The sequence below is a fragment of the Symphodus melops genome, assembly GCF_947650265.1.
Source record: "Symphodus melops genome assembly, chromosome: 4".
Classification (NCBI taxonomy): domain Eukaryota; kingdom Metazoa; phylum Chordata; class Actinopteri; order Labriformes; family Labridae; genus Symphodus; species Symphodus melops.
This window is the reverse complement of record NC_136694.1, coordinates 27941756-27960152: the sequence shown is the minus strand read 5'-3', so window position 1 is coordinate 27960152 and position 18397 is coordinate 27941756. Positions and strand designations below refer to the sequence as shown.

General features: G+C 43.9%; 1 protein-coding gene across 3 annotated transcripts in view; it reads left to right on the top strand.

Moving 5' to 3' along the window:
* arhgef10la (Rho guanine nucleotide exchange factor (GEF) 10-like a) overlaps positions 1–18397 on the top strand; it is a 136533-nt gene that overhangs the window by 80250 nt on the left and 37886 nt on the right. For all 3 annotated transcript variants that reach the window (XM_079341945.1, XM_079341946.1, XM_079341944.1), the window contains one exon: positions 648–769. In XM_079341945.1, the coding sequence (XP_079198071.1) occupies positions 648–769 (122 nt within the window). The remainder of the gene's footprint in view (positions 1–647; positions 770–18397) is intronic.

Below are 18397 nucleotides of genomic sequence, written 5' to 3'. Positions count from 1 at the left end.
TCCGGAGAGGACCCACGCTTGCTCCTGTCCGACGGGGATTCCAAACCAGGAACGTCCTCGCTGTGAGACGACAGCACCGCCATGCAGCCTAAATTGAGTTCACGCAAATGAAAATGAATGATAATAGAGTGACGCTGTGGGAGTCGTCTGGCAACGTTCGCCTGCTTCCTCGTCGGGGATGCGGTGGTTTGTGTAGCTCAGAGTTATGTACTTATAAACACGCACCAGGAAAATCCATTATTCCAAGTCAAATCCAGCAGTAGCATTCGTCCTGCTGAGACCGACTCTCACTGTTGATTAAGTGAAGGCTTAATCACTGCTGAGACCCTGAGTTGGCGGTACCTGGCCTCGCCTCCTACAACAGGGACTAAGCCTCTGGCTGATTACCACATCCACATGCTAATAACACCGGCCGTGTTACATAGCTGCGGTAGAGAAATGTCTCTGTGATTATGGTGCGGGGTTTTGACATAGCTTGAAGGAGATTTTCCCTCTTGGCTCTGCTGTGAGAGTGAGCTGCACGCTGTCAGCGAGAACAACAACAAAACAAGCCGCTAAACTACCAACAACATGACGTCAGTGCCGCCCTTTGTGAGGAGAAGTAAAAATGTCTCACCTGTTTGTTTTTTTCTTCCCTCCTGTTGCAGGCGAGGAGAACTCACCGGGCTGGTTATACGGGGAGGATGAGGGGAAATCGCTGGCCCCGTTCTTGAGTCCGCTGCTGACCTGCCACATGCCCGTCTTTGCTACAAAGTCAGCAGAGAGAAAGGTAAATCCACCGCCAGCATCACAGGTCGAACACAGTTTTTGGAGAAAACAGGAATATGATGCACGACTTTTAAACAGCACAGAGGAGCCCGTTTGTTCCACGTGTCATCATAACTCTGGCTACAAGTAACAACTGTTTTTATTACATTTGACCTGTTCGTCATTTGATCAATGTTCACAAAGCCCAAAACATCTTCTCATGTCAACTTTCAATATTCATCACTAAAAAGCAGAGAACATTTTAGCAGCAGCTGGAGTCAGATTGCTCCGCCTTTTTTCCCCTCAAAATGACTCGGACTGACGTATCCGATCCGGATGTCAGCCTCGTTTCCTCTCATCATGACCGCCAAGTCCAATCCCCAAACACTTTGCACACTTCGATAATGAGCCAACAAAACAAAACCTCTGTTTAGGTCGGGTAGAAATGTGTGTGTTATTGATTAGAGAAGAAGAAAAAGAACACACACACGCACACACACACACACACACACACACACACACACACAGGGTCTGATGGACAGGCACTAAGAAAGATGTGAGTGATTGGTCTGAACTAGAACAAGTGTCACAAGCAGTCTTGGGTTCGGCGCCTTGACAAAGGGCACCAAGTGAACTGGCTCCTCTCCAGATACCGGACCAGATTTTGAGACTTTGGTCTTCAAAACAGGACTTGAACTAGTCCTCAAACAAAGTACCTACAGACTCACAATGTTAGCAGCCTTTAGCACATTAGCTACGAGGCATAACCACTGATTGATCAACTCAGCCCCCTTTTTACAACACACATCATTTGAATTTGCATTGTTATTATGAAAACACATTTTTTTTCAAAAGTAGATAATCTCTCCTATAATAAATACCTCAATGCAAAACTGCTAAATATGTGTTAACATTTGGTTTTAGCACTATGTGTCATATTTCCCATCGTGGTCTCATCCCTCCTTGAACACAAAGAATACAACAGCACATTTAAAAAACCTCACTGCCATTTCAAAGACATGTTAAAAGTAGAATAACCTGTGTGATGACTCACGGCCTGGAGCTGCTCCTCCAGATGATGAAGCACATATTAAAATACAAAGGATGCTTGCTTTTAATACTTTCTCTCTTATCGGAGCCATTAAATCGGATGGAGATAACCATTACTCTCAATATCTGATGAAGTCTTTTACAATAAATGATGCACTCGATGTCATCCCCAGCAGGATCACGTCTGAGTCACTTTCACTTCTCAAAATCTCAGATCACTGCCTCTCTCGGAGCCGGCCACTTGTGTCTTAGAAGCAAAGTTTTTGACGCGTTCAACATTTATAAACCGGTAGTGTTCATTCTCAGGAAGCAAAGTGCCTCCCTTTGGATCAATCTGTCAAAGAGATTTGACTTTTCCCTGACGTTAACTTCTCCTCCGCAGCGCTGCTGCGATCTTTATTTAGTCAGAAGAGATCATAGTGCCATTTAACACAGCCGTTTCCCATTGAAGGCAATCAAAGCCCACTTGCGTTGCCCTAACAGCTAAAAATACATTGTCTCAGTGATGATCTCACTCAACAACACCCAGACTGTTAGCATTACAAGGTGACACAAGAGCTTCCGCTCAAGACGCTGCCTGAAGAATTTGGATCGATACAGGCTGTTAAGACCTGGAAGCCTCCAATAGATCAAATGGTCAGCCCAGGTGAGAGACAGACTAAAAGGCTTTAAGGAGTCCGTGGAAATGGTACAAAAATCAATTTGCAGGAGCTGAAAGATGATATTTTCCAACCGCATTTTCTTTCCCTTTAATGTGGTTACGGGTCTGACTATGTGAGGTGGGCGGAGAAGGGGGGGAGGGGGGGGGGGGGGGGGCATTATCATAGCCACGAGAGGTGGATGTTATAAAGTGATCATGCAATTATCTTAATGGCTGTGGGACACCCAAGCATAAATCGATGCTCCAGCATTAGATTAAGATCTATATGCACTAACGCGGAGTCTGCTGGCCACGAGGACGTAAGGAGGACGGTGAGGTGAAGCTGCGGCTGGAGGTGAAGAAAGTCAGCGAAGAAAGGGACAACCCGAAAGGTTTAGATGGATACTTGAACACCTGGGTGGAAGCGGAGCAAAGTGAATTCCCATATTTTGAGATGTGAGGCGGGATCTGATCCTCCTCGTCTCGTCTGAAACAAATAAAGCACCTGAGCTCGTCAGCAGCCGGCACGGCGGCCTTCTCTGTCTCCAATAACGGTTTACAGTGAGCATGTGGGTGCTCAGTCTCTTTGTCCTACATGCTGGCAGAAGATGACTCTGATGTGACCTTCTTCAAAGTCTTGACTGTACAAATACTGTATGTAAAGAAGTCTTACTTAAGACCAGACGAGCTAACTTTTCTGTTGGCGTCTGTATAAGCATCAACTTCATCAGCATCACTGACGCACACTGTGCGAGGGTGAATTTCCTTTAAACGGCTCTGTTTTGATTTTGAAAACAATTCGTGTTATCCATAGTTAGCCGTGTAGCTGACTTGATTGACAGGTGGGCGTGATGTCACGGCGCATTATGAGACTTAAAACCCGCCTCAGCTGCAGCTCTGGGCCTGTCGTTAGCTTGAGACAGGATTTCCAGCGTGGCGGCTGCTGCCGATGAGCCTCCAGAGCCGCCTGCAGGAACAGAAGGGCGACGTCTCTCTGGCATCGTCCATTCATTTCTACAGTCCATGATATCAACATATTTGCCTCCTGGCTAGTACGTTCATTCACAAAAAACTCTGAATGTCTGATATTTATTTTGCAGCCTGGCTCCTCTGAACGTTTCCTTTTATCACATGTGATTTAAATATTTACAAATGAACCGGGGAGCTTTTATCTGAGATAAGAACAAAACAAAAAAAAATCTATTTGGGAATAAACTTCAAAGTTCTCAAAATAACAAGAGAATAAAGAATTAAAGGTTCCTGTTGTATTTTCACTCTTTCATTGTACTAAGTCAAACAAAGGCTGACATTATAGGTTTAATGTACTCGGCTCACCAAGCTGAAAGAGCGAGCGTGTTCTTTCACTATTGCCTTGAGGAGTTATAAAGGGCATGAAAAAAAAAACCCCTGAAAAAAAAGAGCAAGCTATTTGATGCCTGAAAAAATCAAATCATATTACCATTTTGTCTTGCTACATCGTCTGTTCTTTTTTTTTTTTAGGTTTAATTGGTCTAAAGAGCACGAGCGCTGTCACATGCAGAGAGAGGTCGAGGTTTATGTGAGATTTGCTGCATGTGCAAGTTGGCTGACGTCATGGATGTTTTCCTGCCTTTATGTGCTGTGTGTGCTTATGTTGCATTTATCTCTGTATGTGAGTTGATGCTGCAGCTGTGCAACATACCAGGAAGAGGGGCTGGGTATCAGAATGCTGAAGAGGTAAGCAGTAGTATTTATTTGACTAAAAAGGAGGTGGCGTTAAACGGAGTGACTTTAAGTCCTTCATGCAGAGCAGACTGTGATTAGGGGCTTAACTCAGCAGCAACCCCCGCCCCCCCACTCCCCTCGCCGCCTCACGTCTCCGTCTCTGTGTCTCCATCTTTGCCTCAGCAACTGCCTCTGGGACACAAACGCCTCTCTGTGCCAAAGCTGTGCAGCTCCTCTTTCTCCAGCTCTCTTGGCAGTCTGAGTTACAGGATGAAGAAAAGGAGGCAAAAAAAAAGAAGAAATCCCAGATTAAAAGAGACGTGGCCGAAGGGGCTATTTCCTACAGAAAATAAAGTTCTAAAGCAGCATAGCATGAGCTGCACTCACAGGTCACCTAAGGGAGCTGAACCCTCGGCTGACTGTGTGCAGCGCTGTGCACCCCGGTCCACTCGGTGGGAGCCGGAGAGGGCTACTGGGCCAACTCGTTAGGCACCGGAGATAAACCTTATCACGAGTGAGCTGAGTGAGAACAGCGGGGCAGACCGAGTCCTCTCAATTTATCTCTTTCATTTTCTCTCCCTCTCTCCCTCTCTCTCTCTCTCGCTCGCTCACACACACACACACACACACACACACACACACACAGGCGCTATCTTGCTTCATAGACAAACAGCATTCTGACGGTCTTTGTTGTTTAAAGAGTCAGAGCACGCTCCGTTTCCGTGCCCTCTCTGCCATTTTGAAAGATGAAACGGAGCAGCTCTGGCAGTCGGCCCAAAGGGAGGCTGTGAGGTAGTTGGGTTAAGGGATTAATATGAGATACTGTAACAGGAAGGGTAACAGCTCAACCACATTTCTGTGCAGCACAATCAAGTGTTAAATGAAACAATTAGCATCACCGCCTGCACAAGAAGCTTCCCGGTGTTTGATGTCCATCTTAACCGGATTCATACTTTTTGGTTTAGAGACTTCCGATTCATTTCGTCTCTGGACTGAAATCTCGTATAGAAACTTGTGATCACAGTCAGATCTTAAATACTTAAATATAACATTATGTTGTTAATAGTCCAGAAACCTCCAAGGTTTCCAGTTGTTGGCGTGATCTCCAGACAGGGTTTCTCGCTGCTCTGAACGAGACGTGAATGGCGTGTGGGAGTCTTAGAGCGTTTTAAACACCGTTCCTACATAGGCGCCGTTAGCATAGCTACAGTAGTGCATCTTTACTAATGAGCCATTCGCAGAAAAGAAAGTTGTCCTTCATCTTGAACAGCGTCACCTTTTGAGTTGTTGAAAGCAGTCAAAAGTTGGAGCAGAGTTTGCTTTGCTTTTTGTCTTGTCAGCTGTTTCCTCCAACTTGGAGCTGATTAGCATCCTGCTGCTTTTCTCTCTGTCGAGCGCCACATTGATTCACGCCTTGTTGGAGTTTTAAGTTGAGCTCTAAAAACTTGAAACTGAGGCCTTTTATTGGCGTGGGTTGTAATTGTGTTTTGCTTGTGGACTTGAGCCACTGTTCTGCTAATCTCCCCACAGGTTCGGTTTTCCCATCAGTCCAGAGGTTAAGCTCTTTGTGATGCTTGGATACCAGCATGTGTCCCAACAAATCTCAGCCAGCTTTAAAACAACTGGTATCAGACGGCGTCACATAACACATTGGGAACTGAAGCGCTTAAATAACTAGCTGTCTTCATCTACGACACTTTTCTTTTTTTTCTCTCACTCAGCACATCAGTGCCCAGTCCTTGGCCTGATGTATGCATCCTTTATGAGGTGCACGTGCGTATTGTATGTGCAGCATTTTACAGTGCAGTGACAGGAATCCTTTTGCTTCATGATGATTTACACACGCCTCACATCTCCCTTTCCAGTGCAGGAAAATCAGCCCCCTTCCTCTGAAGCTCTAAAAGGTTCTTAAAGATCAGAGGCGACAATGACTTTCGAAATAGTGCAGGGAAATGTTTCCAGACTCCATTTATGAGGCATTAGGCTAGGAAAAGGGGCTAGCAGCTATGCCAGAAGTCTTATAATACCTTGGGGGATTTCATCATGTATGCTTTGAAGTGTGGGATGACAAACTGGGAAAGGGTTTAGGCTGCATCAGGGTTAGCTTCCTTTTCTCTTTCTGGGAGAGGATTAGGGTCTCAGCTCAGGAAGCTGCAAAGCCAGGCCCGAATACACTCTGCTCGTTTACATAGATCACACAGATCGGCATTCTGATTTGTTTATGTGTCGGCCTTTTTGCGGGGGGAGTGGGCGTGAATGGGTCTTAAAACCCAGTGAACGTTGCTCCAGGTCACTTCCGTCTCTGTCATCTGCTGAAATCATCGCGTCACCGCTTGTTTACTGGACGAGCTCGGTGCTTTTCGGGGTCATGTTGTGCGTGTCCCTCTCTTTCACCGTGTCATCCATCTTCCCCCCTCGCTGATGGAGTGATAAGAGAGCCGCTCTGTGCGTGCAGCCAGCCAGCCACATGAAAGTGACTATATGTGAAAGGAAATGATCGTGTTGAGCCGCACGCCTGGCAGCGGCAAATACACCGTTCACGGCTACGTTAGTATTATCTGCTGGATGACTTTGCAAACATAACGACTCGAAGCTTTCACGGCGAAGATGAAGGAGGGTGTGTGTGTGTGTGTGCTCTGTTATGAAATATGGATTAAGAAGGAGAAGGACAGTGTGAAAAGGTGGCCTTTCCCTGATGTAACCCCCTTCTGATGATTTATGTCCTCTCCCCCCCTCCGGCCTGCTTTTTATTCTAATTTTCTTTTTTTTCCCCCAGTAAAGTCATCTAGTTGACATCCTGCGCAATTCCTCTTCTTCTGTTTTCCTGAAGGTCGTTCGCCTCCTTTCAGAGTTGCACACATCAGCCCCCCTCTCTGATTTGTCGTGAATAGATGCCACAGCATAGATTAAAAGCTTGTTCTAACCACCACAGCTCTCCTTTCTGACCCTGCAGTAATACCCCTCTGGAAAACAGCAAAAACACAAACGGTGGGGATGCAATGTTTGCACGACTGATCGGAGGGATCACAGCATCATCCTTCACACCTTCAGCATTTCAGTCTTAACTTCCTGGTTTGGACACTGTGAAGTGTTGATGCACACAGAATGAGATGATTTGCAAATCATCAGATCCCCATGTTTGACTTAAAAAAAGTCAACATGTCAAATGTTGAAACAGGAGAAATGATGTGGAATTGTTGATCACTTCATGGGTCATATAACCGTTGTCTGTGAACATCACTCCACTGACAAATAACTCTACCATGCAAAGAGGAAACGTGTCATTTAAAATGCACTGAAGGGAAGTCGGAGACTGTCCTGAGGTCTGATGAGTCAAAATTCGACTTTCTGTTTGGAAGTCCTGGAAGCCTTTTTTTGTCCTGGCTACAGAGGAGAGGAGAGAGACTGTCTGGCTCGTTATCAGCGCTCAGTTCAAAAGCCAGCATCCATGATGGTTCGGGCGCGCATTAGTGCACATGGCATGAGTACTCTGCACATTCGTGAAAGCGCCTGTAATGCTGAACCATGTATACAGGATTTGGAGCAACACATGCTGCCATAAAGAAAAGGCCTAGCTTGTTTCAGAGAGACGACGCCAAAGCACGCTCTGCAGGTGGAACAACAGCACTGCTTCGTGAGTAAAAAGAAGTCACGGGAGGATTAACTGGCCTTCCTGCAGTCGTGACTTGTCACCTCTTGAAAATGTTAGGAGCTTTAGGAAGCGTAAAAATCAGACAAACGAGACCTCTGAACTGTTGAACAGATGAAATCTCTCGATTGAGATCGCTGTCCTCTCTCGAAACGACGGGAAATTGTTCTGCTCGGTGACCGAAACGATTACAAAGTGATGCAACAGACTGCTAAACATGACCGTGTTCCAACTTTTTTGGAACGTTTTGCTGGCACCGTATTCGAAGAGGGACGTATCATTTTCCAAAAAAAGTTTGAAATTTCTCAGTTTACTTTTGTTGATTTAGTTTATCCCTTGTTTCATTGCCTCGTTGTAATTTGGTAATTTTCTGCTTTGCTTGTTTCCTTATTCCTTATTTTTTCCATGTTTAGTTATTTATGTTTTTTCATTTCACTCTTGTTGTGTTTCCTGTTTGCCTTGCAGTACCTGCCCCTGTGTCATCATGTCTCGTCTTACTTCCTCCCTTGGTATGCTTCCGTCCCTTTTTGACAGCCTTCATCACTTCCACCTGTGTCTTGTCCGTCGCACAGCTGGCTCTGAATGTGTATGAATGGGATCAGGATGGGATGAGTTACTTCTGATGGTCTCTTTACACAGCAGCTTCGACCATCAGTGTGTGAGTGTGTAGACGTGATCTGTGGTGTAAAAGCACGATTTACCATTTCAAACCTGTCCTTGATGACTCTCTCGATTGTCTCTCTGTCCCTGTAGTCATTTTGCTTGTGGCTCTTGGATTCTTTGGTTTTAAGTGTTTTTTTGTTTTTAATTTTTGTCTTTTGTGAAAATACATCTTTAAATCATCACGTGGGTCCATCTTTCATTTTTGACTCACATGACAGTTTCAACATTTGATATGTTCTCTTTGTACTATTTCCAAATGTTCTTCTTCCCATTCTGTTTTATTTACATTTTACAAAACCCAACCTTTTCAGAATTGAGGTTTTTCCTCATGAATGCTCATAAAAGTCAGAATAATCTACAGTAAGGAGGTTTTTCTGCGCCCATCAGAGTCATATAAGCCATGATCATATCCGACAGCACTGACTGAGCTATTCACTTGATGTGAGATTGTCTGTTTTGGCCTCATCATCATTTCCTCAAATGATCGTCAAATATTTTGCCAGGATGCCATCAGTGGATCCCCGTTAGCTTCTAAATGGAGGGTACATGTTGAAAATGTGTTTTCTATCTCCCCTCAATTTAGTCTCACAGAGTGATGAGTTCATTAAAGGAACATGAGTTTTGCCTGATGTTTTATTTCCACTGGCACAGCACGCTTTGAAGACTTGATTTATAGCAGTCAGTGCTCTCCAGTTATCAGGTGCCAAGTTAGAACTGTCGGTACGTGTTGTATTAATTAGTTTGAATTGATTAGGAAAAAAAGACTAAACACTGGTTTTTACTTTACCTTGGGTATTTAAGTTATGGAAAAAAACACTGCTTCCACAAACTATTCAAAGAACAGATGCGATAACATGAGATGAGCTCTCTCTCCTGGCACATACGGTCCCTCTCTCTCTCCAGGAGACTCTGTATTGTGTTTCGACACATGATTTCATCCTGATCCGTGATCCATTCCTCATCCTCACTAAGCTACATAAATGTTGTGAGAGAAAGATGTGGTTTGGTTTTGGATTTTGGCTCTGAATGTTCTCGGTTTAAGTTAGGAGAGATCACGTTTAAAACACTTGAAGAAATGAGATCATCGAGGTGGATCCAACGGGGATTCAAACCTCAATTCAAAAGATGAAAGCAGAGTGTTTATCCCATCATCCACCCACTCCAGGATTCTAGTGCGACTGCTTGGCTTCTTATACCACAGTGCTCTGTATCAAACAGCTCAAAACAAAGAAAATCATGCTGTGTTAAAAAAGTAAAGGGTCAGCATCAACCTTCACACATGAAGCACTCAGCTGACATCTTTCTTACTTAACCGCCCCACAATGCATTGTGGCTAGACTGTCCAATCACATATGTGCTGAAATACATCTTACATGTTGCAAAATGATATTAAAATCTTGTGTTGTTGTATTAGTAATGACTGTTTGCACATTGTTGTTGAGTCATATTTACTAAGAGACGGTCGTGCTATCTCGTTGCTAGCTCATTGAATGGAGGTCGGACCGGATGTACTTAGCATGAACCGTACTTTAGCATGTTGCTAACGGCCTGCTAACGGTCGGGTTAGCTTCTATTTGGTTTCAGATACGGGCATTGTCTCCTCCACTGTCTGGATTTTTTAGGGGGTTTTGTCATTCGTAATCTGATGTAAAGGTTCTGTAATCTGAAAGGTCATCAATAGTTCCCTTTCAGTTTAGAACTCCTGCAGAACCTTTTTTTTTATTCCAGTAATTAAAACCAAGAACTGTTTGATATCGCAAGGTTCAAAGAGAGACGCAAATGTTCAACGCTTGCATTCAAACAGTTGTGCCATGTAAAATAAAACTGCATGTCCAGAGTAATGTGAACATATTGAAGATTTTATTTTGAAGACATATTTCCCAGCCCAACATCCTGCTTGTGCTTTTAGAACATGAAACAGAACCAAATGAGGCATCTGCCACCAAAACCAACAGGTGCTGTCTGCAAATACAAACTCATTGATTCGAACACATCGCTGCTCTGATCGGTCGCTTGCAAGCTTCCCTCCGCAGAACTTTGTTCATTACGGTGTTCAGTCCATCGCTAAGTCCTGATCGATTTTCATTTAATGAACTGTTTGTTGAAATGCTCTTAGACAATTAGCTCATGATAAAAACAATTCACCAAATGTAGTTTTACATTTTGGAGTCAATCATGAACTCTGTAAACACCGAGCACGCGGTTCTCTTCACTCGTCCTCCCTCAGTTCAAAGGCGGCCGACACGTTCGTGCACGCAGGAGGAAGTGTCAATCTCGTACCTGTGTGTGAACGTGGATCACACGAGACCTGTCGCTGCGGCCGTGCGACCAGAAACACTTTGGCCTTTCTGGTCAACGTCTCTCTGCTTGGCAAAAAAGGCTGTCACACCGAACCTGTCACTGTCACAAATACAGGGGGCAGTGATAGCACACGAGCTCTGACTGCTTTACACTCCCAATCAAAGTGGACCTCTCGCTGAGGTCAGGGCAGAAGTCAAACTTTGGCATTCACAGAAAACAGTTCTGAGGGAGCTGTGTGACAGGCTCCAACATCTCGGCTAACGTAGCAGGAGTGTGCAGAGGTCAGGCTTTCTGCTTTGAAGCGGTATCAGCAGTCAACTTTATTGAACTCAAGTAATGGTTTGAAGGTACTTTCAAGCAGAAAGTAGTGACTGCCTGCTGTGCTTTCTGACCTTTTAGGATGAATGTAAGTCCTTTGTCAGCAGCAAACAAAGGTGCACATCTCTAAGCACCTAGAAATAGATGTCAGGGAGAAAATACAGCAAAAAAAGATGTGAACTTTACTTGACAAATACCCAAGTTGAATCCAAATAGTCGGGCCTATTTACATTTTTTGTTGCATGAAGCTGCTTATCTTGTTCCCTTAATGCCGCTGCTTGGACTGTCTACCTATTGTGCATTAAACTATGGTGATGGTGCTGAATAAAGGAATACAATAATACCCTTCGATTAACTCTATAACCAAGGCTTATATAGTTTATATAAGAGATCAACTTACTGACAGAATGAGAGCATAAAGGAGTTGCATTGAACCGTGTGTGCTCGGCCTCCTGCAGCAGTCAGTCAGTACGTTTGCATGCACAGACGAGTCCGGCTACGCTCACAGCTCAATTAGACCAATTAATTGGAATGCTTTGCTTGTGCCAGCACACAAACATGGAGCATGAATGGATTTATTGACGGAAAAAATGTCCGACTCAGTAGGTGGCGATATGCCCTTTTCAGCTTGTAGAACTTCTTCCCTCTCTGACGAGTTAGCACGCTGGCAAACAGCGAAGTGATGGTTGGATATTGAATGGTGGTGAAAATGTTGTCAACTTCACAGCTCTATGCCTCCGCTTCGGTTCAATGCCGCACAGTTATCCCTGGAGCTCAGGGTCATATGGGAATAGGCGTAGGCAACAACTCTACTTCTGCTACTCCATGTTGTGAAGCAGGTGGACTTCCTGTCATTGCATCTCCGTGTTTGGTTTGATTGAAGTGTATCCATGCGAGTAGCAATTGATCCCCAATCGCATGATCAAGTACAGTCGGGCTTTTTACACAAAACTCCTAATATTCCCAGGATTCCCACATTTTTCACTCAAACTCTACTCGGAGTCTCTCCTGCCAGACCTCTCGTAATTTTTTTTCTTTCTTCAGCAAGTCAGAGTAAGCAGATGTGAGAACGCAGCAGGATATTACCCGGAGACTTCCCCTCGAGTCGATAGGAGGGGGTGGTGACGTTTTTATCTCAGTCAGTGCAAAGATGGTTTGCACGCATCCCGGTGTACCAACCTCCTTGCTACAGTACGTTTTTCTCCGTTCTGTCGTTTTTTATCATGATTCCACGGTACTACTATGTAGCACTGATATACAGGCAAGTATTCTCATTATAGCGTTGTAAAGCAGACTCCATTGCTTTGTCCGCTCCTTACAAATGGATTTTCAAACATCATGTCTAACCTGTGCAGATCCCGTTCCCGTCTGACAGGGATAAGTCTCCCGCTTGTGAACAGCCAGGTCAGGAGAGCGAGTTATACTGAGTGATGCAGTGTTGAGGCTGACACAGGTACAGATGTGTTTTCTTTGTTTTAAAGTATCTCATCAGTACTGAGCCAGAGTCAGGGAGACAGTTTCACTAATGACAACACGTCATGAGAGGATGAAGTAAACCCAGAGTCATTACAGCTGGCTGCTGAGGGATCTAGCTTTAAACATAGCTGCATTCACACGGCTTCAGGCGGACTGTCAACACCGTCTGAAGTGCACGAGTAAAACAATCGGACAATGTGACAGGTGGCGTGACAGCTAAATTATAAGGTTCTCACAGTCCAGATGGCCACGTAAGCTTTGTAACATCAAGTTGTCAATGCTGCAAACAGCTACAGTTGCTGTTTTGATCTCTTTGCCTCGCGACATTTTATTGCCCTGTTTGTTTTGTTTTTTTAATTGGATAACGGTTCTGCTGGCTCCTGCCTGCATGGATCATCATCGCAGTCACAAGTATTACCTGTTGGGAAATGCACCTCACCTATGGGGCTCCCTCGTGTCCGACATGCTTGCCAGCATTCTCCACCATTTATTGACCAGGACAGCAATACTAATGTTGTCTCTGCTGTGTGTATTGAAACGAATGAAGGTTTAAAAAAAAAATTAAAAAATGGTGCAAGCGCCCAAGAGGCTGAGTTAGCATCAGCATGCTAATATAGTCATGTCATCATTACATCCTGTGTAGCTAAGCTTTTAATTAAATTACTAAACAGCTGGAACAGGGATGGTGGAAAGGATTTGGGATTTTTAATTTGCTGCCGTAGAGACAAGATCAAGGTGTTTTCTAACTGCTGAGTCTGGCTCTCCCATTGAGGATGGACTAAAGAGATTCATTTACTGAATTCAAGTACCATTTATTATTATTTTTTTTACTTACATGTCCTTAAAAAAGCAGGTTTATGCTTTAGTCTGACATCTACACTGCTCAAGTCTCTTTCCTTCCCTTCTCTCCTCACCAATAGAGGGCAGTTAAGTGCCGGTGAAAAATGTAAGAACAGAATAGACACACCCACTACTCGACAGTGAGGTCATTTGCAAAGGGTCTGATCTTCTGCTGTGACAGTTAACATACTAATTACAGGGAATCATAGACACTGGAGCAGTGCCTCCAAGTGGAGTCTTTCTTTCTCTGGCCCTGGGTTTCTGCTCACTCTGTACTTGTCAAGATAGCACGCATGCTGGAACAAATTATGTACCCAGAAGGGGAAAATCCTGCAGATCTGCTAAATGTGCTAATTCAGTCACATTTGTTCTCTGTGATTCTACATCATTGTGGAGAAGTAAAAGAAACGGCATCAAATTCAAGAAGAACAGTGGGGGGGTGGGGGGGGACGACTCTCCTCTTTGATTTTCTATTGTGACAAACTAATCTCAGCTGTGATGTCTTCTCTTCTTCTTCTTCTTCTTCCTCTGCTCTGCTAATTAGTCTTCCCGCCACTTGCTCACCAGACGCGGAGAGAGCTGCAGCTCTGAAAGATACTTTGTTTATTTCTGTTTGCACAAAGCAAAAAGATTTAAGAACAGTTTGTACTGAACTTCTGCTCTTTGTCATTTTTGTTTCAGTATTAGTTTTTGTTGTACAGTACAAATATTGAATTAATGGCTTTACTTGATAGTTGTTGTTTTTTTGTGCTCATGAAATAGGACCGTTTGTGAATCTATTCAGACATTGTTGATTACTAATATACATTACTGCCTTCACTAATGGTTGGAATAGCATGCATGTATGACAATGAAGGGGGCATCAACCAGAGAACTTGTCGGCCTATAGCTTCTGATTTGGATTCTAAGTATTCATGCAAAAACAGCCGCAACCAAATTAATCATCCAGACAGCCAAGTCCTGTATGTGTCACCTCATAGTGTAGTGATGAACTACTTTAATGACCAAGACGCTGAGGCATCCAAGTCTATGTTGCATTGCTGCTGCACCTCGAAGGAGTGAGGTCAACTTGAAGTGTATTGGTCAATGTAAGAAAACAAACCTTTCAGTCCAGTGTTTTCTAAGTCCAGACCAGAAAGTGTGGTGCCAGCTGATGAAATCATAATGTTGCTATGATAAGGTACTTGGTGAACTTCCTGTTGGAGTCAGTGTGTCAGTTGGGGCGGCGTTGCCCTGATGGTTGTGTTGCGTGCGCCCTTCGCAGTCTGATTGGGTTCGGAGGTCGGGTCGGGTTGCTACATGTCATCACTTCCTGTCTGTCCTCAGCTGTCTGGTTTTGGTTGAACCCTTCATTTCTAATGAGTAAACTCTTTCTCAAGTTTCTTTAACAACTAACAAAAATTGGTTTTTCACATTTTATAAGGGCTGATGACTTCAAAAAAAAAAAAGTTTTCAAACCAGGTTCCTTCAATAAAAGAAAATGTTTAAAGTTATAAAATACAGGCTTAAACAATGGACCTAAAGTGTTGTTGATGAACAGCCAGATTAGTGTTTGTGTTTGTGATTTGCCTTTGTCTCATGTTCTGCCAAACAGGCCACCATAGAATTAGGATCCAAGGGGCAGATTCAGATTGAGGAGGTGCTCCTTGATGTGTGCCGAGCTTCTTGGCAAAGGTAGCAGCAAACCAACACATGGCTACGACGGAGCTGGCACCAGGGTTCCCTTTGTTCTGCGCTTCTTGCCATCTGATATTAAGGATTATAGGAAGCCTTGTCAAGTTGTGTGCCTGCAGTTTCATCTCGGACCCCGTGTTGACAAGCAGTTGTGTCAGTTCTTGTCTTTGAGGTGGGTTAAGATCGCTCATCCAAAGCTTGTCCGGGCCCTGTGCGGATGTCTGCTGTTTCTGGCAAGAAAAAAAAAAAAAACCAGAAAAGGAAAAGATGGGGGAAGTGATTGACTACACAGAGAAGTTTTGGCCCGTAGTCCTCTTTTGAACCCATTAATGCAGGGGCAGTACACTGCTTTCATCCAGAGCTGGAACTGCCTTGGCCGCAGGAGTCAGAGGTATGGGTGTGTGGATCTGTGTGTGTGTGTGTGTGTGTGTGTGTGTAGGGAGGGGGGCATAGCGACACAGCACATTTGCATCACATTTGTTGGGTGTGTTGCAATCTTTCAGCTGGGAGCGTTGAAGGGCGCGAGGAAGGAAAATCTCAGTCGAGTCATGAATATGAGCTCGCGATGTCCCGCCAATGTCAGGCTGTGGCTCTGAGCAGCGATATGCAAAACCACTCTCAAACTTCATTCCACTTATTGCTGATATGATCTGTGGCAGAGCCGGGGGAGACAGGGAATCGTTACTGTACAGACAGTCGGTTATTAAATTGAGGGAAATGTCCTGAGCTGGATTTAATATTAAGCTGATAGCCATATGGTTTTTTGCCGGGAGCTCTAGCCACCGCTGAAGGACCTAATTCAGACCCATCAAGTGTTAAAAATGTGCCTGTGCACTCAGCCCTCTCTCCTGCAGTTTTAATCTTATTGTCTTCAAATGACTTTGAATATTCTGAACGTAACACAGGCTTGCCAGCACAGCAGGTGATTGGCCCCTTTGATCTGCGCTTGTTGATGCCGCTTGAATTTAAATCGCAGGGTCACATCGAGCTCATGAAATCATAACATGAACAGCCAGAGTGCCAACTTTGATTCTGTTGTCCTTTTGCATTAGGTTCATTAGAGACTTTGATGTATTGGGGAACAGATAATGAGCAAACAAGCGTTTTGCCGTCCCCAGATGGATGTGTCATGAGAGAGTGCTCATCCACTAAACACAGTGTGAATAAGGGCTTATGTAGCATGCTGCACTGTATTTACTGATCATCCAGCTGTATGCTCGTTATGGAGGATGTAGTCTGTGGTATTTGATTGCATTTAACAGCAAAGCGTTTACGTGTCCAGTTCAGCTTGTTGCTTTGCATCGGTGATATTAAAGGGATACTTCACCCATTTGCATGAAGCTGTGTATCATTAGAAACATGGTGGTAGTGTTGAATGGTCGTGAGTCCAGCCCTCATTTTGCCCCGAGACGAGAAAAATATGTTTTTCTTTGCCTGGAAGTTTTCTTCATGTGATGCAATATGACGCTTTTTGCATCACATGAACTTTCACACAATGCAGTCCTCTCGTTGATCTTATCAAAGGTGATTTATTGGAACTGAAATTTGAACTATTTTGCACAAAAGCAACATTTGAATATTGATTCAATATAAAACATTAAACGCACACTGTTTCTGTGATGCCCCCCCCCCCCAAAAAAAGTGTCATTCTGATGTCCTGTTTGATTTGAACACAACGGGAAGCGAACTGTAATAGTCGAAGAGAAGCTAAGCTCAACACTGAATCGCATTACTGTCAGCTGAGTTTACTGTAACCCGGCAATGGAGAGCGTTTATTTGGCTTGTCTGTATCGCTGTGGTCACCGTTTGTTTATATCGTACTGTACCTTTAACATTTCAGTGGACCCAAATGGTCTCTGAATGTTCCCTACTTTCTGCTCCACAGGCCACAACTAAAAGCTTTGTGTGTGTGTGTGTGTGTGTGTGTGTGTGTGTGTGTGTGTGTGTGTGTGTGTGTGTGTGTGTGTGTGTGTGTCATAAATTACCCTTATGCAACACTACATCTGTCAGTCACACTGCAAAAAAAAACCCCAAAACACAATGACGCAAATGCCAGAAACCCTGATACATGACTTCATATCAAGCAGAGAGTTCAGAAGTGCTCTCGTTGTCTCCTTCAACATGTGTGATGTCCTTGAGAGCACACACCTGATTGTTACAGGATGAACAGAAGTACTGTGAAGCTCGACACTGAGGTTCAGATGATTCATTTGGAGAATTCTTCTAATTCATCGTCTGACTCTCGAGCAGTAGACTAACACGTTGTTTGGCTGGACTTTACAGATCTGAGCCTGTCAGGTGTCAGTGGGGGAAAAAAAGGATTGATTATGCTTCCACGTGTTAGTAAATAATCCCAATGAATAATTAGCAATACTTATTGTTCACTTTGACTTCTGAGACTCTAAACTTAGAAACTAAATATTAGTGATGTTCTTAAATAGTCTTCGCTTTTTGAAGGTCTCAATCTTGTTTTGGAATCAAAAGTATTTTTACTCTGTCTCGTCTTGTTCACCAAGTGGACGAACCTCATATTTTATATCAAGACCGGTAAAGACCTGATGCTGTCGACTGCTGTTTTTCCAAACCATAACGTTGATTTGAATTTGGAATAAAAGAACAATTAACTTTCATTCATTCAGAACTGTATGTCTTTTTAATATATTTTTTAGCTAAATTGAAGATTTACGCTCAGGACCGCGTTCTATGTTATTAATTATTATTATTTGTCTTGTGCAACATTAAGGATTTTTTTCCCTCCAGTGCACTGTGTGGATTTGCATGCAGTTTTAGTGTTCTGTTTGAAATCAGTTTCTCAATTAAGTCCAGCTTCAGAACAGCTGTCAGTACACGACAGATGTAGTGCATGCTACATATACAAGCAGATATACCAGTAAAGGTCAAACCAAGAGCAGAAATGGTTAACAAACTTAGTATCCTCATATATTTTTTGCCATGCCCGTCTCTATCCGAGCTCGCCTTCTTGATAAGCCAAACAGCATCTTTTCAACATTCCTCATGTTAGCAGCTTGTTTAGTGTGCATTACGTGTAGCAGGGCTCTGGGTGTAAGTCATTTCAGGTTGACTGGCAATTCACTCTGTGGCTGTCCTGCCTGTAGCCTTAGGCGGTGGGGTTGCAGTGGGGGAACGAGCGCCAGCACCAGTCAATTACCAGTTAATAAACAGTGGAAGTTTTCTATTAGTGCGTGTTAGTGCGTGTAAAAGATTGTTGGTATGTGGAATTGGGGGAAGGCACTGTGACTACGGAGTAAGAAAAAAAAAGAAAGAGTAAAAAGCATGTCTTTCCCTGGGTGTAATATACAGCACCCAGTTCTCTG